The sequence below is a fragment of the Neomonachus schauinslandi genome, chromosome 16 (genome assembly GCF_002201575.2).
Source record: "Neomonachus schauinslandi chromosome 16, ASM220157v2, whole genome shotgun sequence".
NCBI lineage: Eukaryota > Metazoa > Chordata > Mammalia > Carnivora > Phocidae > Neomonachus > Neomonachus schauinslandi.
Window position 1 is genome coordinate 42567954 of NC_058418.1, and position 22106 is coordinate 42590059.

Sequence of the window (22106 nt, forward strand, 5' to 3'; positions counted from 1 at the left end):
AAAATTTCTCCCTTTCCTCTCGAAAGAAAGAACCAATGAAAGAAAGAAAGAAAAAGAAAGAAAGAAAAGGCTCAGTTATTCTTTTTCTGAAAAAGGTAAGCCCTTTCATGAATTTATCAAACAAACCTTACCTGGAAATTAATATCTAATATTTTATATGAAGAAATACTTTAATGTATGTTTATACAGTATTTATTAGATACTTATAACTGTAAACTCACCTACCTAGTAGACAGTTACAGATTAAACATTGGGACATGTACAAGCAATCAAAAATATTACTTTAAATGTCATTCACCTCTTTTAAAGCCGTGTTTTAGCACTTTTTAGGCTAGGTAAAGTCTGATAGTGCCTGTTTTTATCAGCTGTACCCTCACAAACGTTGTTATGGAACATTATTGGATGGCAGGAGAGATTGAATTATTTATTTCTTATATTTTTATAAGTGGAAAAATCTAACCAACAAATGATTAAAGTTGTCACTGATTATTTGTTTTCCTAATTTATCTTCCTAAGCAGAATGGTAACAAAGCTTTTTTCAGCTGATTAAATGCACTTAGCTAATAAACCAAAATTTATTCTTAAAAAAAATTAAACTGTGTGGAATCTGGACAAGATTATGTTTCTCCCAGAAAAAGTTTTCACTGTAAATGGTTTTGATGGACAAAAGTGTGACCACTTCTGAGAAAAGGTTACAATGGATTTTTTTTTTTAATTTTGTGAGAACCTCCAGGTCTTCTTGTTTAATTTATGTGCATGTGGTTATATTTGTATGTTTTCAAAAACATGGAAGAATCTCCATGTTTTTAATGCAAATTATATTGTAAGCTGCTATGCAAATTCTATTAAAAGCCCTACCTACTTAAAAGTTAAACATTTTTGAAGATTTCAGGGAAGACCTGTAGACTTAAGCACTTTCTCTGCTTTTTTGTATCTTATCTTGGACACTTATGCTGAACTTTGTTCTTATTATTTTCACTGGTTATAAGCTATTGATTGTACGTAATATTGAAACTATCCAAATATCCAGCATACATTTCCCTGTCACTGCCATCCATCATTGACACCCTGAATGAATGGCTGGGTAGAAAGCCAAAGGTCATCTTTTTTCAATTGCTAATGAAGAAGTAAAATGCCAGGTCTCTTTGGTCTCAAAGCAGATTGCTCTAGTCAGATCAAGTATCTATGTAAGGAAAAGAGAGTTCTTTAAATTTGGGATTCCGCTAGGGGCGCCTGGGGGCTCAGTCCTTAAATGTCTGCTCAGGTCATGATCCCAGGGTCCTGGGTTGGAGCCCCACGTCGGGCTCCCTGCTCAGCAGAGAGCCTGCTTCTCCCTCTCCCACTCCCCCTGCTTGTGTTCCTTCTCTCGCTGTGTCTCTGTCAAATAAATAAATAAAATCTTAAAAAAAAAAAAAAAAGAAAAGAAAATTTGGGATTCTGCTTAAACTTTAAGTTGAATTTGACCATAATCATATTCACTCTTTTTGTGTGTATATCTCTATCAGGTCTATAATGTACCAGGTGGTATTATATTATATTCTGTCTTAAGTTTGGAAATCTCAGTTAAATTTAAATTGTTATTGTGGCTTTTTTATTCCCCCTCCTGAAGATGAGGGGAGGAATCTGCCATTTGCTACTGTTCTCTCTCTCTCCCAAGATTGCTTGGTAATCTAGAATTCTTTTACTTTCTACATACTGTCTAAAAACTGACAGCAGCAGTCTCTCCCCTCCCTCCTTTTTTAAAGCTGTCTCCTTCCCTGTGCTGAGTATATAGACAATAAATGTGTGATGGCAGACAATTATAAAATAATTATGTTGTGTATCAGGATTATGTGTTTTTGAGCAATATAGCTACTCCTATCACGTAATGATAAGTGAAATTTATGCTGGAAATAGACTGCTTAGTGGCAGATTTGAAACCATTTCTCTAAAAAAAAAAATAGATCTGTTAGATCAATGATAACAGATTCATTCTATCAAAGGATAGAATTTCAAGTTAAAATAAGGTACCAAAAATAGGTTCATAGAGCACACCTGTACATCTATTGTTTGTTTGTTTTTTTTTATAGTAACTAAACTACCAACTAGAAGAATGGTTTTTATGTATTAACTCAACAAAATATTTTAATAAGATTTCTTCTTTTGTTTCAAAACTGATAAACTTGAGCTTAATCTCTTGCCACCTCTATTCTTCCCACTTCAGGTGACTGAACCAAAGCAGACTTAAGTTTTGAAAGTGAATCTACATTTCGTGTGATTTATAAATAATGCCATTTGCAAATGATCCTTGCTCTCTAATGAACATTTGGCTATATTCAAAAAAAACCTACCCTCCGAACTGTAATCCTTGAATTGCTCCAAAATAGATTGGTTGAAACTAAAAAGCTGTAATAGAGAAACGATGCTTTATTATATTGTAAGATTAGCTACCCTGGTAGATGCCTAGTACCTTCCTCATTTCTGTTGTTATCTTACCTCCATGCTATTTACACAAATGCTTTGTTTTAGTGTCCCTCTTTATCCCAGTCACATATTATACCCTTGGAACCTGAGCGCTCTGTCACCTCTTCCAAAGTGAAAGAAGTCTCTTGTGAATAGACAAAATGTTCTTTGGGGGCCTGGAGGAACTCTGAAACTGCAAGGCTAATTAATGACATACTAATTCAAGTATTGTTTCATCTAATAAGCATTTATTAGGTATTCTGAAGGGTCCAAAAGAAAGTTCCTGCCCTCAAGTAGCACATAATCCATTATTTCTCATTTACACCATGCCATCTATCAATCAATCAGTGGTTAAGTAATTAACCACTTCATACTTTTACCAAAGTACCTCTGCAGTTCTGCTCCCCTGGCTGACTGGAAAACGTTTAAAATGATGCTTGGTCTTTGGTGCATGCCGACATGAAAGAACTCCAAGCACATTTAAGTAGGTCAGTCTTTTTATTATGCTTAATTTTTTTAATGTAAAATTAGACTTTTTGGCTCAGTTGGTGGGGCATGCGACTCTTAATCTTGGGGTTGTGAGTTTGAGCTCCATGTTCGTTGTAGAGATTACTTAAAAATCTTTTTTAAAAAATCAGACTTTAGTTTGGGAAGAACAGTGTAGAATATCCCTAGGAATAAATTACAACAACAACAAAAGCTCTGTTGCCCAAAGTGGATCAACAAGAAAGTCTTTTTAAAGAAATGCTTTTTAAACTATAAAATAGCAAAACTGAATGTATATTTCATCTACACCTATTTCTAAATTGTGCTGATGCATGCATTTCCACACTTACACCCTTTAAACATCTCATTTGCTGAAAGTCCTTATCCATGGTAAAAGGAACATTTGTCTGTAATGGTGTGTCAAAATGAAGATATTTTAAACCTAGCAAAATTCCACTTATTCTAGAATACTCTGACACTCAAACTCAATAAAAAGGACACCTAAAGGAAACAAGGAAGGCTAGTTGAATTTTTCCATAATTTTCATACAGTGACAGCCCCCTCCCATCCATCTTGCCTTCCATTTATTACTAGGGTCAGTTTTTAAGGCAGCATCCTTCATCATACCCAGAAAGTACCTCAGTCATCTGTGATTGGAATGGCACAGGGCACACAGTAACGTGGGCTCCTTCCCCTTTGTTTTCCAGCGTCCCTAAGTAGTGCACACAAATTAGGTCCTGCCGGGGCGCCTGGGTGGCTCAGTTGGTTAAGCGACTGCCTTCGGCTCAGGTCATGATCCTGGAGTCCCTGGATCGAGTCCCGCATCGGGCTCCCTGCTCGGCGGGGAGCCTGCTTCTGCCTCTGACCCTCCCCCCTCTCATGTGCTCTCTCTCTCTCATTCTCTCTGTCTCAAATAAATAAATAAAATCTTAAAAAAAAAAAAAAAAAAAAAAAATTAGGTCCTGCCTTCAGTGTGTTCCTCCTTTAAATCTACCCTTTGACAATCAGGTGCTAATGATTCTATGTTACTGGAACCAGAACATAAGTATTGTCGTGTGTCTGTTCCTTCTAGATTGGCAGAAGTGCTTTCCTTCTATCTTAGTCCTGTTCGAGAGGATATCAGTTGTGTTTTTCACCTGTTTTGTGAATTGCTAAAATTTGGGGGAGAGGAAATGATTTCAACTAAGTTTTGGGTTTCGCACAATCATCAATCTCAGTGCTATTCTTCACACCTGTAGCAAGTCTGCCCTGATTACAAGAACCGGTTTTAGTTTTGTAATTTTTTTCTCCAGAATAAGACTCCAGTATTATGTTTACAATCTGTTGGATGTGTTCAGCATGGTAAGACCTTGGTGCCCAAAGAATCTGTTTCCCTTTTGGTACCAGACCCAAGGTCTTCTAGAAGATAATGTGGCAAACCACTACCTATGAAGGCCTATTTTGGCTAATCTGTGGGCAAATTCTGATTATACCCCCTTGTATGTATTTTGTTCCACACAACTTTCACTTTTGTTAAGTATTAAGTCTTCGAAAGCTAGAATAATTCTTCTACAAGAAATTAAAAGAATGTGATATTCTGGTTTTTTCTTCTTTGAGAACCCTGTATTTAAACAAGACTTCTTTTTAAGTGTTGTTTAAAATTTAGTTTTCAAATCTTCTGGTATCAGCAGACTACCAAATCAAAACTTATGGCATAAAACAGGGCAGTATTTGTGTTCTTAAGAATTAAAAAAAGCTTTATGTGTACTCTATAAATATAAATGCATAAACAACACTTCCCCTTGAGTTGCACATCAACATACAGCATTGTACATTACAATGAAAATTTGTAACTTAAGGATATTATATATATAAATACATATATACCTTTGTAACCTTTATACTGTAAATAAAAAAAATGCTTTTAGACTTGTATTTTTTCTTTTATTTTTACGTTAAAATGGTTTCAAACCATTTTGAAAATTTCAAGAGCAGTACAAAGATCTCCTACATCCATCCTCTTCACCCAAGTTTCCCAGTTGTTCACATTTTACATTTGTTCCGTTTTCCCCTCCTGTCTTTCTCTGACATGTTGCTCTATCACCCTTAAGTCCTCAGTGTGTCCTACCAAACACAATGACGCTCTCCTGCACTGCTGCCATTCAGCCCTCCCCGCACCGGGACATCAACCCCGGCCCAACACTACCAACCACCCAAGCCACAGACCCCATTCACGTGATGCCAGTCGTCCCAGCAAGTCTCCTTTTCACTTCCAGCACAGGAGCCTCTCCAGTACCACATGTGGTGTTCATCTCTTCTGGTGTCATTTTTAAGCAGATGTAGGGCAACTCCAAACTCTTAAAAACCTAGTTTGGGTTCTAGTTCCACCACTGACTTTCACCAACAGGAGCTTAATCATTGGGTCCATCTGAGCTTTATTATACTTTGAGTGACACGGAGGAGGGGAGATGGTTTCTCAGGAATCGTATCAGGAATCATCAGTGTTCCATGCATTCGGGTGTCAGTCTCTTTGCATGAGATTTCGCCGTGGCCCTACCTCTCCAAACTGTTACTCACCTGAACTTAGTTTTTGTTGCTCTTCTTCTACACCCCTCTTGGCCCCCACTTCCTTAACAAAATTGTTAAGAACCCACTGCTTGGCAGGAGCCCAGAATGCTGGCATTCGTACGGTCTGATTTTACTGGGTTGTATTGGCTAAGCAGAATTGACTCGCTGGTCCAAGCGCAGGTTCCCGACACGCGCCGCATTGCCAGCATCAGCCGAATCCAGTCTGGGAAAGTGCGGTGCACGAAGGCACCAATGGAACCGTGTATTTGAAAGTCAGTGACTTTCTACCTGAAGTGTGGGCGCTCCAATGTGTGGGAGCTGAGAATCTGATTTCTGCTCTAGCGAGAAAGTTAGAATATGAAGTTCTTGATCTGATTCGGATTTACGAAGCCTAAGCACGCTCCATGTGCCAGCCCACAAATCCTGTTTAGTGCCTTCATTTCCCCTTTCTCCCCTCCACGGACCACCCCCACCCCACCGCCAGCAATGGCAACACGACTGCAGAACTGAGGGCTTCTCAGAGTCTGGTTTCAAGCTATCCTCCAAGGAGAGTGTCAGCAACGGGCAACCAAGTGAGGTGAGGAGGAGATCCCCATTGCCTGCCATCAGAAGCAGCTGCTCAGTATAGAGCTTCTCTCCGGGATGGGGAGCTTCCTCTGGGAAGCTGTGCTTTGTCAGCGGGGCTGATGTCTGTACTGACGGCTCACCAAAGACAGAAGCTAAGCCACGAGTCCCAAGAAAGCCGAATAAGCAGAACAAAGAGACAGCGGACACAGCCAGGGGATCTCAAACCCAGCCCTTGCTGTGTGCTGAATTGTGCCCCACCAAATTCACGGGCCAAGCCCAACCCTCCCACATCTCAGAAGGTGACTGTATTTGGTGATAGGCCCTTTAAAGAGGCGATTCAGTTACAATGAGGCCGTTAGGGTGGGCCCTTGGCCAATCTGACTGGTGTCCTTGGAAAAAAAAGGGCAGCTTGGACAGAGATAAGGGGTGCATGCGCACGCAGGAAAGACCCAGTGAGGACACAGCAAAAGCATGGCCATCTGTAAGCCAAGAGGCCTCAGAAGAAACCAACCCTGCTAACACCTTGATCTTGGACTTCCAGCCTCCGGAACTGTGGAGACAATTAATTTCTATTGTGTCAGCGCCCCCCCCTTCTGTGATGACAGCCCTAGCAGACTAACCCAGCCCTCCTTAACTGCAGGGTCTTCCGACTCGTACAGCCCAGCCAGTGTGTGGGTTTAATCTGCTCTCGACTCGGCCTCACTCTCATCCACCGGTTAGGGGCCCTCTCTTTTATTTGCTCACTTACTACTTCTGGATGAATTCATCGTTAACACTGCCAGCAAATATTAAGTGAGCCTCTATCAAGCCCTGGGAAAGACCCAGCCCTGCCCTCTCAGTGATGGACAGGGCCGATGGCACGTGCGTAGCAGCACATACAAGCCTCCCCACCGACACAGCTCCATCAGTGTCTGAAAGCGCAGGGTTCGGGGTGGAAGCTGAGAAGCCATGACTCGTCCCGTGTGTGTGTCTCCCTGTCTCCCCAGGCTCGTCACAGCCCTGTCCCACCACTGCAGCCACTATCCTGCCTGCCATGTCCACAGGCACGCTCAGCACCTTGCGCGGCCTTTTGGTTCTTCAACCTCCTCGTGTGTGACGTGTGTGGACAATGGCCCCTCGGCTCCAGCTCAGCCATCCTCCTACTCCCCCAGCTGCCCCCTAGACTCTCATTGCTGGAACAGAGCCATTTCCGAAACCAGGAACGGAAGCGTGCCTCTCCAGCGTGCTCCTTCAAACTTTTGGGTCCTCAATTAGTCCATGGGCTCTTACCTTCTCCTTATTCGTCTCCCACCTCACCCAACCCCGTTTCCATAGGCCCCCACTGCAGCCGCACACTCGCCCAAACCTGTGGATTCCCTGCTGCTCTGCCTTCACAGCAGCCACCTGGATGAACCCAGCTATCGTCCCACATCTCGCTGAATAGCTGAGACCTGGGGAGGAAAGCTCAAGGCAGATTGGGACCTCTACTCATTTAGAGAGGCTGCCAACCTTTACCAGGTGCGCCCCTAACACTGCTCATTTTGGGGTCACTTGAAAGGATTTCAAACCATCTTTACTCTCCTCAAACCCCAGGCCTCCCACCTCTCTCTCTCTCAGCAGATTCTCTTTCCTCCTAATTCACTGAGAAAACAGCAGCCGCCCCAAGGTACTCTCCCAACTTCTCGTTACCTTCCGGCTGACCTAGGTAGGCATCTATCTTCTTCCCTCCAACTACAATGTCTAAAGCCAGTCCTCTTAGCTCTGCTTGGATCCCATTCCTGTTCATTAGCCTCCTCAACTAGATCCTTCCTATTGGATCAACTCTTCTCCCATTAAAACCCATCACAGATTCCTTCCTGGACCCCTCAACTCCTGCAGCTAATGCTCTAAACCTCCCTTTCTTTCCCCCAAACTTCTTGAAGGAGTTGTGCCTCCTCATGACCCCCTCTCAGCCAGCGCACTGCAGGGTGGTTTCCACCTCCATCACATGACTGGAACATCTCTGGCTGAGGTGGCTGGTGTCTGCATATTACTGTTTGCCTCTTCAGCTGCATCAGATACGGTGCTCACCTCTCCTCCTCACCTCTCCTTCCCTGACTCCCAAAACACTTTTGTGGCTATCCTCCCTCTCCAGCTGTCTTTCTGAGCTTCTTTGGCAGGCTCATCCTCCTCTCGTCAGCCAACAAACTTCCAAGCTCTGTCCTAGGCTCTCCCCTCACCTCAGCCTGCACTCTGCTCTGCCCTAGGAGATCTCATTGCCATGTATACCCAGATGTCTCTCAGCTCTTTATCTCTGGCCTCATCTTTATTCTGACTTCCAGACGCATCTAACTGAAACTTGATGATTCAAAGGCACCTCAAATTCGTGGTCTTCCTCACTCCTCCAGCCCCCAAACCTGGTCTCTGTTCAGTATTCCCCAACTCATCTGTCCAGGTCCTGAAGCCATAGCCCAGGAGTCACCTCTTTCCCTTCCTGCCCTCACCATACCCCAAATCTAAAACATTTCCATATGCTTATGATTTGTCTTCCAAAATCTCTCATTCTATATGTCTCTCCGTGCCCCTGTCCCTGGTGCAGGCTCCCCTCATTCTTCCGGACTACAGCAATAGCTTTGCATGCAGCAGCCACCCCATCCCTGCAAGCTGTTCTGCACAGTAGGGCTAGAGTCACCTATCAAAAAAAAACAACAACAACAGGGGCGCCTGGGTGGCTCAGTTGGGTAAGTGTCCGACTCTTGGTTTTGGCTCAGGTCATGATCATCAGGGAGTCTGCTTCCCTTTGGCCCCCACCTGCCTGCCGCTCCTACTCTCTCTCTCTAATAAATAAAATCTTTAAAAACAAACAAACAAAAAACAGTTTCCCACTGTTCTCAGGATAAAACCCAAAATCTCTACCATAGGCAAATGCCCTGGCCTTGCCCAACTCCCCCACATCAGTTTACATCAGACTTTGACTTTCTTTCTGCTCTCAGCCTCTCTGAGCCTTCTTTCAGTCTCTTAAATTCCACCAGTGGCCTCCATAGGGCCTCAGGACCTTTCTACAGGCTGTTTCATCAACCTGGAGTGTTCTTTCTCCTGCCTCATCCCTCAAACCTCTGCTTAAATGGGAGCCTTGGCTGACCACCTATCTTGGGCAGGGTGCCTGTTCGACCTCACATAGCACATGGATTTTCACACATGGGCCTCAACACGCTTATTACATCATCTTTCCTGATGAACATCATATTTCTTCTCAAACTGTAGGTTGCCCTAGAGCTGTTTTGATCATTGCTATATCCCCAGAAACTAGCACAGGTGTACTATACTGAAGTTCACAGGGCTAAAGACCCCAGCATTGGAGGTTTAAGAAAACCACTTTCCAGGGCGCCTGGGTGGCTCAGTTGGTTAAGCGACTGCCTTCGGCTCAGGTCATGATCCTGGAGTCCCAGGATCGAGTCCCGCATCGGGCTCCCTGCTTGGCAGGGAGTCTGCTTCTCCCTCTGACCCTCCTCCCTCTCATGCTCTCTGTCTCTCATTCTCTCTCAAATAAATAAATAAAATCTTTAAAAAAAAAAAGAAAGAAAACCACTTTCCTGGGACATCTGGCTGGCTCAGTTGGTAGAACATGTGACTCTTGATCTGGGGGCTGTAAGTTCAAGCCCCATGTTGGGTGTAGAGATTACTTAAAAAAAATAAAAATCTTAAAAAAAAAAAAGAAAAGAAAAGAAAACCATTTTCCTAAAGAGAAAAGTAGCAGGGTTAATATTAAAAAACAAAAACAGGGGTGCCTAGGTGGCTCAGTTGGTTCAGTGTCTGCCTTCCGCTCAGGTCATGATCCCGGGAGATCCCGGAGACCCAGGATTGAGTCCCACATGGGCTCTCTGCTCAGCACGGGAGCCTGCTTCTCCCTCTCCCTCTCCCCCTGCTCCTGTGCTCTCTCTCTCTCTCTCTCACTCACTCTCTCAAATAAATAAATAAATAAATCTTAAAACAAAAACTGACTTTAGACAGTCACCAGCATCATAATAATAGTTAACAGAGGAGGCGCCTGAGTGGCTCAGTCAGTTAAGCACCTGACTCTTGATTACTGCTCAGGTCATGATCTTGGGGTCCTGAGATCAGCCCCACTTCTGGCTCTGCGCTGGTCATAGAGCCTGCTTGAGATTCTCCCTCTCCCTCTGCCCCTCTCCCCACTCGTGCTCGCGCGCTCTCAAAAAAAATTTTTTTTAATTGTTAACAGAGACTGAGTCCCCAGTGTGGGGTACACTGTGTTTACATTAGCTAGCTCATTTATTCCCCCCAAAAGCCAGACAAGGTAGATACTAATTATTAGCATACCCTATTAAACATCAGAAACCCAACGCTCTGGGAATTAGGTTTACTGTGCAAGAAAAGCTGTCCTACAGGAGCTATGTTACTAGAAATGGGATCGAGGACTTGAGGTTTCTAGCCAGCCCTGCTTCTGGCCCCGCCCCTGGCCCCGCCCCCGCGGCCCACACGTCCCGCCCTGCTCCGCCCCGCCCCCACCCCGTCTACGCTGGGCTCCCCGCCCCTAACACGCCCCTGACTCGCCCCCCTGCCCAGCCCCAGCGCGGCCCTAGTGCTGGCTGTCCCTTGGCCGCGGGGAGCGGCGCCTGCAGTGCCAGTCGTGGCCGCCGGGGGCAGCCGCGCAGCTCGGGCCCGACCGCTCTGGGCCGCGCTCCTCGCTCGCCCTCCGACTCGGCTCCGGCTGCGAGCGTTAGCCCTGCCCGCGCCCAGCGCCAAGCCGCCGGGCTCCCCGCGCCCGACCCAGCAGCTCGGCTCCCCGGGGCCGGACTGAGGCCGCAAGCAGCGCCGCGGGGTGTGGGGCGGACCCAGGAGATGAAATGACAACGTCAACCCTCCAGGTACCTCGGCGCGGCCGGTCTCGGCTTCCGGAGGCCGGAGGAGGCGCGGCGGGGCCTGCGAACCAGCAGTCGGGCGGGCGGGCGGTCGGCTCGGTACCCCGGCCCCGCGGCTCTCGCCCCGCCGCCCTGCCGCCGCCTCCGCCCGTTTCTGTTTTCACGCGCCCGGAGCCAGGGGCTGTCTCCAGAACTCCCGCTCCCCTGCCACCCCCACCCCACCCCCCGCCCGGGCCAGGCCGAGCCCCGAGGCCACTACGTGCAGCCGGCGGCGCCCCGGTACCGCCGCGGGGATCAGCCTCCTGCGGACCGCACCGGCGCCGCCCGGGAAGCGCGGCCCCGCAGTCGGGCCGCTTGCCCTCCCTCCTCCTCCTGCTTCCCTTAGGACGAGTCCCCGCTCCTTCTCCAGGCTCGGATTTCCTCCTGTCGGCCAGCGACCCTTCATTCATTCCCTAGGTCTTGCCTGGTGGTGCTGGGGTGGCGCCACCTGGATGCATGACTGACCCATCTTCCAGGTGCTGCCCGTGCTGCTGGGCCGGCGGGCAGAAACATGCCCAGGCCTCGGACCTGGGCTTCAGTCGTGGCTCTACCGCTCACCCGCATGTGACCTTGGACTAGTTACTTGATCTTGGATTTTGGGGTTTCCTGTCAGTGAATTGGGGTAATACCCTGTAGGGTCGTTGTGACAGTGGCTCTGGATTGAGTAATTCAGGTGAAGCCTTCTTAACACAGTGTCCGCCACATAGTAAGTGCTCAAAATAAAGCCTGTGAAGGAGCTAGGCAAGACTTCATGGAAGAAGGGGCATTTGGCTGGATCCGGAAAGGGTGGGTAGCGTTCAGATATCCGAAGGTGGAGGAAAAAGTGGGAACAGAGGCATGGAATAAACTGGGCCACTTGGCCAAGAATTAACTAGAGTCCAAAGCCAGACCCCCACCATTCACCAGCAGAAGCTGGGATTTGTTAGAACAGGGGTTTGTAAACTTCGCCTGCATATCCCCCCTGCCCAGATGGTTTTTGTCTGTGCGTTAAGAATGTTTTTACATTTCTATTAAAGTTTTATTAAGGGGCACCTGCGTGGCTTAGTCAGTTAAGCGTCCAGCTCTTGATTTCGGCTCAGGTCATGATCTCAGGGTCCTGAGATGGAGCCCTGCATCTGCTCTGTGCTCATCAGGGAGTCTACTTGAAGATTCTCTCCCTCTGCCCTTCCCCCTGCTCAGGCTCTCTTTCTCTCAAATAAATATTAAAAAGAAAAGCTTTATTAAGATGTAACTCACCAGAAGATTCGCACATTTAAAGTATACAATTCAGTGGCTTTTAGTATATTCAGAGTCATGCAACCATCACCATACTTTTAGAACATTTTCATCACCCCAAAAAGAAACTCCACACCCTTTACCGTTAACCCCACAAATCCTGTATCTCTCCCAGCCCTGGGCAAACACTCAGCTAATTTCTGTCCTATGAATTTGCCTATTCTGGGCACTTTATGTATTTGTTCATTTATTAAAAGATTTATTTATTTATTTTAGAGGGGGGAGGGGCTGAGGGAGAGAAAAGCTTAAGCAGGCTCCTGGCTAATCACAGAGCCCACACAGGGCTCGATCCCATGACCCCAAGATCACCAAACGAGCAGAAAGCAAGAGTCGGATGCTCAGTCAACTGTGCCACCCAGGTGCCCCTATTTTTGGCATTTTATATAACTGGAATCATACAATATGTGGTCCTTTGTGACTGGCTTCTCTCACTTAACATAATGTAGGTTTTTATGTTTTTAAAAGGCTGGGAAAGATATCTCATGACACGTGAAAATTATGAAATTCAAATTTCAGTGTCTATAAATAAAGTTTTATTGGAACACATTCTTGCTCCTTCATTTACGTATTCTCTATGGCTGCTTTTGGGCTACAAAGGCAGAGTTGAGTAGTTTCTACAGAGATTGTATGGCCAGGAAAGTCTAACCTATTTACCATCTGGTTCTTTACAGTTTGCCAGCTCCTCTGTTAGCACATCTTCCTTAAACTTGTCCTTCATCCTCATCCTTGCCATATGTGTTACTAGAGATGCGGCAGGCTGGCAGTTTTATTTATCACCTCACCCTTGTGTTATGCAAAACTATTCTTCTTCAAATTGCAGCTGAGGCCTCTTGCCTTTGAAACATTGTATGCAGTTGCCAAAAAGATCTAATGTGCTCTTAGGTGCGTTAATTAATAAAGTATCTCGGAGGGAGGTGCAGAGCCTCCCTCCAGTATTGTTCTGAGCCCTGCCTTTCCAAAGGACAGACCCAAGCAAGAAGGCATATAGAGTGAAAAAGTCCAAGGAACTGGGCATGTTTGTTCTGGAGAAGAGAAGCCATCAGGGACAGGAGAATTCATTTCATTGTCTCATCAGAAGAGCGGGTCGTTGGGGAAGAGTAGACCTGTGAAGCTTGTGTTTAAGCTAATCATTCGAGAAGGTTCTGGGCTCCTGGCCATTCTCTATTTGTAGGTAATGGAGGTAGCTGAGCTTGAAAATAGTAGCCAACACTCTTCGCCTTTCCTCATCTAGGCAACCTGGTGGGTTCATTTATCATCAACCTGGCCTAACCTGCTTCAGTCTGTTCGTTTTGTAGAGCTAGCTGTGTCTTTCTGAGATTTCTTACTTTCAGATGAGGAAGGGCTGCACAAATGCCTGAGCCCTGCCAAGAGCTGGTCAGGAGGTTTATTGTTTGCTGTGGACGGAACTGTGTGTGTACAGTGGGATCTGCCAGCCTGGTATCTAGTGCCGATCAGCTTGAGGAGGATAATTCTGGTAGCGCTTCCTGGGTTGGTGAAGCCGTGGTTTCTAAAACTGGATATGTAGGTGTGGGGCAGCTGCCTGAAAGATCCAGCCTGCTTTGAGTTCGGTCTAGAGCACAGGCCTACAGGATTTGTGAGATTCACAAAGATACTCTCACGGAGTTCTTAGAAGATGCCAGAGGACCATTCCCCTCAGTTGGCAGCACATACATGTCTTTGGAGTAAGCCAGCCCTTTTCTTGCTTTTTTCTTTTTTTAAAGATTTATTTATTTTAGCGCATGCATACGCCAGTGGGGGAGGGGCAGAGGGAGAGAATCTTCAGGCAGACTCCCCGCTGAGTGCGGAGCCCGATGCAGGGCTTGATCTCTTGACCCTGAGATCATGACCTGAGCCAAAACCAAGAGTCGGACACTTAACTGACTGAGCCACCCAGGCGTGCCAGCAAGCACTTTCCTTACTAGAGCTACTGGTATACTGACTCATGTGTCTAAGCATCCCTTCCCTAAGTAGCAAATTTAGGAAAACCATCTTCTTTTTTCCCCACAGAGAAGCAGGCTGGGCCGGTAGGAGGAAATAGAGATCTCTTTGACCAGTCTGGTAGAACCAAGGGCTGGCTCTTCTCTGGCCTTTGAGGTCAAGTGCGGTTCCTGGCCTTCATGCTGAGCCGCACGGCGATCAGTTGTGGTGTTTCCCGTTCCAGGTGCCGGGTCCAGGTCCACGCAAGGAATAGAAAGTGGATTCTCCCCTTGAGCCCTAACCTGAGATATTTGGTCAGGTTTCCGCTTACTGAAATCCAGAGTGAAATGGAGAAGGAGGTTGTTTTCACCCATATAAGTGTATTGTGAAGAGGGATGGCTGTCTTTTACGGCTTCCTTTCAAGGCCTTTCTAGTTGATGTTGGAAAAACAGGCCGCCATAATGGTGTGTGACTAACAGATCCGCAGGATTCCTGCTGCTCTGGGACCCCAAGGGCTTTTTGGGTCTCTTGGGAAGCACTGAGGTATTTGCTTCGCATTTCCAGAAAGCCATTGATCTGGTGACGAAAGCCACGGAGGAGGATAAAGCCAAGAATTACGAGGAGGCACTCCGGCTCTACCAGCATGCTGTGGAGTATTTCCTACATGCTATCAAATGTGAGTCCCGCGCAGGGCCCTCCCGGGCTGCAGAGCCCCTGGAGAGCAGGGTGCGCACACCCTCTCCAATTCCCCTTTTGCAGATGAGGCACACAGCGAAAAGGCCAAGGAGAGCATTCGAGCCAAGTGCATGCAGTACCTAGACCGGGCGGAGAAGCTGAAGGATTACTTACGAAGCAAAGAGAAGCATGGCAAGAAGCCAGTCAAAGAAAATCAGAGTGAGAGCAAGGGGTGAGTACAGAGGAGTGGAGGAGCCGGCCGGGACCAGAGACCCCATGAGCGTGTGTCCTTTTCCTGGTGCTGTCATTCCTGGTACTAATGCTGCCTTCCTTCGGGGGGCTGCCACTCACATGCTAGCGCCCCGAGCTGCTCGCCCCGGGCACCGGGCACAGTACTGCCTCGGACGGTGCCGCGTTGGATCTGCACAGAAAAGCTGCGAGTGAAATGCGAGCCAGCAGGGAGGTTACAAGCCTGGGATTCCGCAGTCAGGCTCTCAGGGTAGATCCCGGCGCCACCACTTCCTGGCCGGGTGACCATGGACACGTGCCATGACCCCCTGTGCTTCCAGGCTCCTCATCTGTAGAAGAAGGATAACGCCCCCTCCCGCCCAGCGTTGCCCTAAGGAGCGGGTGAGATGATGTGGGTAAAGCCCCGAGAGTCAAGTGGGGTGCGCAGGAAGGATGGAGTCAGCTGCTCTTATGCTCGGAGCTACTCTCTTCATCTGACAGAGGAGGCAGCAGACTCAAGTTCAGACGTAGCCCAGGTCATGGAGCTGGCACTGGATGGAGGCTGGGCCCACACGCAGGGCCTCTGTGTCCCCCTCCAAAGTCAAAGATTTTATTTATTTGACAGAGAGACACAGCGAGAGAGGGAACACAAGCAGTGGGAGCGGGAGAGGGAGAAGCAAGCTTCCCGCTGAGCAGGGAGCCCGATGTGGGGCTCGATGCCAGGACCCTGGGATCATGACCTGAGCCGAAGGCAGACACTTAACGACTGAGTCACCCAGGCGCCCCCAGGTCCCCCTCTTTAAACGTCACTCTCCTCCGAGTCACAGCCACCTGCTGTCTGGTTGTGAATCTGTGTGAAAGGCCAGTGACAGCTCTGGTTGCCCATCCAGCTGCTCCTGAAGTCCCCCCAAAGCACATGTCCCTCACCAGCCTTCTGGGGACGCACATGTCTCTGTTCTTACTCCCTTAATGAAGAAACAAGGATGGGTTCCGGGAGTGTTTCCTGGAGGACGCGGAGGGGAGTGTCGCTAACAGGTGGTCTGAGCATCTTTGAGGCCCCTGCTGGTGGGTCTGTCACCACTGTTGAGCAGGGCAGGCGGCTCATGACCGAGAGCCTGGCCTCGTTCTCAGAGCCTGGCCTCGCTCTCAGAGCCTCTTTGCCGACTGCCTCTTGCTTTAGTCTGTCGTCTTCTGTCTCCTTTCCCAGCAGTGATAGTGACAGTGAAGGGGATAATCCCGAGAAAAAGAAATTGCAAGAACAACTGATGGGTAAGAGGCCCGCGGCCCCGTGGCAGTGGGAGCGGGATGTGGCGAGGGCCCCTGGAGGGTCGGCTCAGACTCATCAGTTGGACTCCAGGTGGAAGGCTCACCTTGCCTCTTGCAGGTGCTGTTGTGATGGAGAAGCCCAACATTCGGTGGAGTGATGTGGCTGGGCTGGAGGGGGCCAAGGAGGCCCTCAAAGAAGCTGTCATTTTGCCAATTAAATTCCCACACTTGTTCACAGGTAAGAGTTGAGCTACTTTAGGCGCAGATGGAAAAAGAGCAGGCTTCTCAGGAAGCCAGCCCAGGGCTCCCACTCTGAAGGTGTCCAGAAGCAGGTGACCACTCAGCTCTGTGGGCCCTCCGGTGGTGAGGGCCCAACCTTCCCTCTCAGGGCTCTCAGTCAAGAGAGGCCCCAGGGTCTACCCATCACAACCATCTTGGCTCCTCTCTGGTGTCAGAAGCACCTTTGCGACTAGAACTTTGACTTGACCATCCTGGTGGGTGAGTAGGGTCAGGAACCAGTGCCAGCCAGTGTCACTTTGCAAGGTTTTGGGGGTCATGAGCCAGGGCTAGGAGCAGGCTCTAAGCAGGTAATTCAGGTCCCTTTATTCCTTTGCTTCTAGAACCAGTTGTCTTGTAGAACTTTGCTCTTCTGTCCGTACTTACAGTAACTAAGTCCCCTCTGCTTTTTTCTGTTCCCTTTCCCCAGGCAGGAGGAAGCTCACCTCAGTTTATTCTTTGTTGTAGGCAAGCGTACACCTTGGCGAGGGATACTGCTCTTTGGACCCCCTGGCACAGGGAAATCCTACCTGGCCAAAGCGGTGGCCACAGAGGCCAAAAACTCCACCTTCTTCTCTGTGTCCTCCTCAGACTTGATGTCTAAGTGGTTGGGGGAGAGTGAGAAGTAAGTCAGCTGCCAGGCCTGCTTCCCTGCCCATGAGCCACGGCCCAGAGGAGCCGTTGGTGGGCGTCAGGGAGAAGTAGCCAGCGGAGGGGAATTCTGCTAGCTTGTTGGGTGGGACCGTGTCCTGACAGAGCCTGCTGAGACTGAATGGGCACTCGGTTGGGGGAGAGGAGCCCTCATGAACGGAAGGCAAAGGCACTCACAATCTTTGGCTATCGGGTGGGTGTCCTCTGTTGGGGACTTCATGTAGTTCAGGCATTTTCCACACCGACTCCCGTTGTGCAGAGGATGACACTGAGGCTAGGCGGAGGGGAAGGGACTTGTCCTAAATCCAGAGCTAATGAGCTGGGTTGTCACTGAGGCTGGCTGTTCCTCATGGTACCGTGCTGCCAGCGGATTTGTGATGGCCACTGTCTGAAATCCAGGCCTGACTGGAGGCTTGACCTGCCTGTGGGAAGGGAGAGAGAAACAGGGACTGGGCCCCTGGCTGGGCTGGGTGTGGGTGTCCTGATCCCAGTCCCACTTGTCACCTTCACAGGCTCGTCAAGAACCTGTTTGAGCTGGCCAGGCAGCACAAGCCCTCCATCATCTTCATCGATGAGGTGGATTCCCTCTGCGGGTCCCGCAATGAAAATGAGAGCGAGGCTGCCCGAAGGATCAAAACGGAGTTCTTGGTCCAGATGCAGGGTGCGTGCCAGTGCTGGGTGCCCGCCCTGGTTCTCGGTCCACCTGCAGCCAGCGCAGGGCTTCGTTGTTTAGCTGCGGCTGGGTTCGATGATCCTTAGGATGGAGAGAAAATGTCAGTGCAGCCGTTCTCCGCTCCCTCTCCACAGGCCTGCAGAGAGGTTATCCCGGCCTTTGCCCACGAGCCCTCTGCCCTTCCCGAGGCCAGCAGGGCTTCAGAGAAGGCTCTTGGCCCAGCAGAGCCGGTTGGGGCCCTGCTGGTGGGGGCACGGGGCTGGCCCCAGATCAGAACACACAAAGGCCCTGAGGTACCTCCCCCAGATGCTCCCTGATCCTTGCAGGTGTTCTGACTCAGCGTCTGTGTGTCCCTTTCTCCACAGGGGTGGGGAATAACAACGATGGGACTCTGGTTCTTGGTGCCACAAATATCCCCTGGGTGTTGGATTCAGCCATTAGAAGGAGGTGAGTCTTCCCCAGTAGGAGCCAGGGGCTGAGGTCTTTCTCCAGCTGTAGTCAGCCTGCTGCTGGCAGCCATGGGTGCAGCCTGACCCCGTTTGCCCAGAGGCCTCTTCATGTCTGCAGGCTGAGCAGAGTCCTCAGTGAAGCCAGCTTCTGGAGGGCCCCAGCGGCCCTCTCCACAAAGACTCTTAGGCCATCTCTTCTCAAGACCTGCCATGTGCTTGGCTCTCTAGGTTTGAAAAGCGGATTTACATTCCGCTGCCTGAGGAGGCTGCCCGTGCCCAGATGTTCCGGTTGCATCTGGGGAGCACTCCCCACAACCTCACGGATGCCAACGTCCATGAGCTGGCCCGGAAGACGGAAGGCTACTCAGGTGCTGACATCAGCATCATTGTGCGGGACTCCCTCATGCAGCCTGTCAGAAAAGTTCATTCAGCAACACACTTCAAAAAGGTGAGTGGAGGGGCGCCTGGGTGGCTCAGTTCGTGAAGCATCTGACTCTTGATCTCAGCTCAGGTCTTGATCTGATCAGGGTTGTGAGTTCAAGCCCCACGTTGGGCTCCAAGCCTGGTGTAGAGCCTACTTAAAAAAAAAAAAAAAAAAAAGGTAAGTGGAGCCAGCAAGGAGTTGCTTAGAAAGTGTTACAGGAATGGGGTATCAGCTTTCTTTGCCAGTTCCTTGGCTGCTCCGGTGACATAGCTTCAGTCTCCTGGAGAACCAAGGCCAAGTATAAAGTGAGCCCTCTGGCTGTAGGGGCTGGGGTTACACCGCTCTCTCTTTCCCTATAGCTCTTCTTGCTCCAATGTGACCATCTCAGATTGTGTGAAGCCAGAGGACATGGCACCATGCCAGTCACCTCTGCCACCTCCACAGTCAGTGCTCTGCTGTGTGTGGGGACCCCACTTGGTGTCTGAAGAATCGGCGGGTACAAAATCACCTGCTGTAAGGAGGAACTCCTCTTACACAGCATATCTCTATTGAGTGTCTGCTGGGGGTCCTGCTATGCTTCTGGTGCTGTTCTAGGACCTGGGGAGACACGTGTGACCACAGCGGACAGAAGTCCCTACCCTATCGGAGCCTCTTCACTAATTGAGATACTCATTTCTTAGAGGGTGATGAGAGGGAAGGTAGAGCAGGGGATGGAGGCAGGTGTTTCTGAAGTTTGGAGTTGGGTGGGCAGCTTGTATTATAAAAAAAAAGATTTATTTATTTGAGAGAGAGAGAGGGTGAGCTGGGGTGGGATGGGGAAGAGGGGCAGAGGGAGAGGGAGAGAATCCCAAGGGACTCTGCTCCATCTCACAACCCTGAGATCATGACCTGAGCCGAAATCAAGAGTCGGACACTTAACTGATTGTGCCAGGCGCGCCTGGGCAAGTTGTATTCTTAAAGGATAGGCCACCCAGGTGACATTGGAGTCAGGAGTTGAAGGAGGTGAGGGAATTAGCCTTGGGGATATTTGGGGGCATGTTGCCAATAAAGCAGACTGTGGTTAGAAAAACATTTTTGATGTCACTGCATTTGTGGTGAGATTTGATGGAGTTAATGAGGAAGAGGAAGATATCAAGACACTTTGGGCCACAAATTGAGATTCTGGAGAATAGTGCCTGGAATATCATGCTAACCACAAATCTCTGAAATCCTACGTTGAGCTACTTCGACTGCCAGCCTGAGAGTTCTGAAGGAACTCTCATTCTCTTCTCAGACTGATGACCTAGAAGGCCAGGCATGCATACATCCTCTACCACCACCTTCTCTTCAGGACTCAGAAATCTGAGGCATCCTGTCCCTCCCCCAAGCACTGAGGTGCAACCCCTGCAGCCCAACTCCTATTTGATTTCAGGTCTGTGGCCCTTCCCGCACCAACCCTAGCGTTATGATCGATGACCTCCTGACCCCATGCTCACCAGGGGACCCAGGGGCCATGGAGATGACTTGGATGGATGTCCCTGGTGACAAACTCTTAGAGCCTGTGGTTTGCATGGTAAGTGGCCGGCTGGGAGAGGGACTGCACAGAGCCCAGAAAACTGGGGTCATGGGTCTGAAAATACAGATAGGCTTCTCCCCTTCTCTGTCCTGGGCTGTCGTGGCTCTTCTGAAACCGAGAATGGCCTTTGGGGTGCTGGGCAGCTGGGGCTCCTGCTCTTACAGACTCAGCGGGGGCCCAAGACGGAGGCCATAGCATGAGCATTTTATTTTCTTCAGCAAGAATAAAGGCCCGCTGGCGTGACGACATCATTCCACGGCTTTGGCTTGTTCTGTGCCCAGAAGGAGGCAGCAAGCATCTGTCGGCAGTTTGCTTTGATGCCGCGCACAGGCAGCCTCACAGCACTAGTCTTGCCCTCTCCTCATCCTGGTCTTCCCGACGCCTTGCCTGTCGTGTGGGACAGGTGTCTGCCAGCGTGGCTGGGGTGGCGGGTGTGCGCTCAGAGCGAGCTTCTCCCGGGAGTTAAGACGTGAGGGGAGCTTGGATTCTCTCAGACGAGAAATATGCCCGTTTGGAAACGACATGAGCCGCCCCAGGAGGGAAGAGCAGTCCTGTCATGGGAGACATTCAGGCAGGCGCCAGGCAACCAGAGGGAGCTTTGCTTTTGGGGCTGGGAGTGACCGGGAACACTGGCCTCTTCCTACTGGACCCCCTGGGTCTGCGACACGGGGAGCCCGAGGACCTGGGGCCTGGCTCCTCCTCAGCTTCGTGCCCTTGTCTTTGCAGTCGGACATGCTCCGGTCTCTGGCCACCACTCGACCCACCGTGAATGCAGACGACCTCCTGAAAGTGAAGAAATTCTCAGAGGACTTTGGACAGGAGAGTTAAAAATTTCTTCACTCGGTGACGGTGAAGGTGGGGGGTTGATTGGGGTAATAAATCCATGGCACTCCCCAAGTCAGTGGCCAGACAGCGCTCCAGGGCTCGTCTTCATGTCACTGCAGCGTCCCCTCTGCTGTCTGGCCGCCGCCCAGGGAGCAGGCAGGAAGGGCCTCCCTGGCCGCAGAGACACAAGCACATTCAGCACTGGATGGAGTACTGGTCCTTCCTCCTTCCTCTCCTCCTCCTCCTCTTCTTCTGGATGCTCACCAACTCCTTGTCCTGCCTCTCTGTGGTTTTTGGGTTTTTTTTTAAAACCTTTCTTTGTTCCCCTAAATTAATGCTGCTTGGGTTTTTGTCTTGTTTATAAATAAAGTTCAGATCTCCCAGAAGCGTCAAGGAGTGGGAGCAGCCCGTACTGTGGGGTTGCCGCAGACCTTCAGGATGGCCTGCAGCTCCCTCTGCCTGTCCCTTCTAACCCGAATTTTACTCCTTGTGAACACAATGACTGATGCCCTGGGGTGCCAGCCCAAGCCCTGCCTGTGAAGGCCAAGAGTAAAACCAAGCCATTCCCACCCTCCTAGGTCAGCATCCCGGGCCGTATGTGTCCCCTGCAGGAGGAGAGGGTGGTTTTTGTGAGTACAAAGCTCTAGCTCAGAAGGAGTGAAGGTAGTCAGGTGGGTTTTACTGCTGCATTTTCTTCCCTCTCAGTGTGGGAACACTGAACCCCGCCACTGCCCCTGGCTCCCTGCCCTGGAAATGGGCTAATAAATCCTTTTCCCTCTTGAGCCACCTGAGTGATCTCATCTTTGATTCTTATCCGGGCTCCTTGAAGGCCATGCTTGCTTCCATTAGAAAGACCCCTTGGTTTTCTCTCCGCACTCTTCTCTTCATCAGAGGAGGGTATTGTCACCTGCCGCAGTTCCCACGCCTGTTCTCCAGTCAGGCTGGCCAGACACCCCCCACCCCCTCCCCGGGG

The 22106-nt window shown here is 49.5% G+C and overlaps 1 protein-coding gene across 2 annotated transcripts; it reads left to right on the top strand.

Annotated features, from left to right (window-relative positions):
• The first annotated feature begins 10707 nt into the window (after window positions 1-10707).
• On the top strand, window positions 10708-21915 carry VPS4A (vacuolar protein sorting 4 homolog A). Of its 2 annotated transcripts, none has more exons than XM_021703331.1 (11): window positions 10708-10886; window positions 14676-14787; window positions 14871-15018; window positions 16222-16283; window positions 16399-16518; window positions 17025-17181; window positions 17720-17868; window positions 18246-18327; window positions 18558-18777; window positions 20165-20305; window positions 21035-21915. In XM_021703331.1, exons 1-11 carry the CDS (start codon window positions 10866-10868, stop codon window positions 21134-21136), a joined length of 1314 nt encoding a protein of 437 aa, XP_021559006.1. In that variant the 5' UTR covers window positions 10708-10865; the 3' UTR covers window positions 21137-21915. The 2 variants fall into 2 exon arrangements, with proteins under 2 accessions (XP_021559006.1, XP_021559014.1); XM_021703339.1 differs by having other exon boundaries at window positions 16225-16283.
• Window positions 21916-22106: the final 191 nt, after the last annotated feature.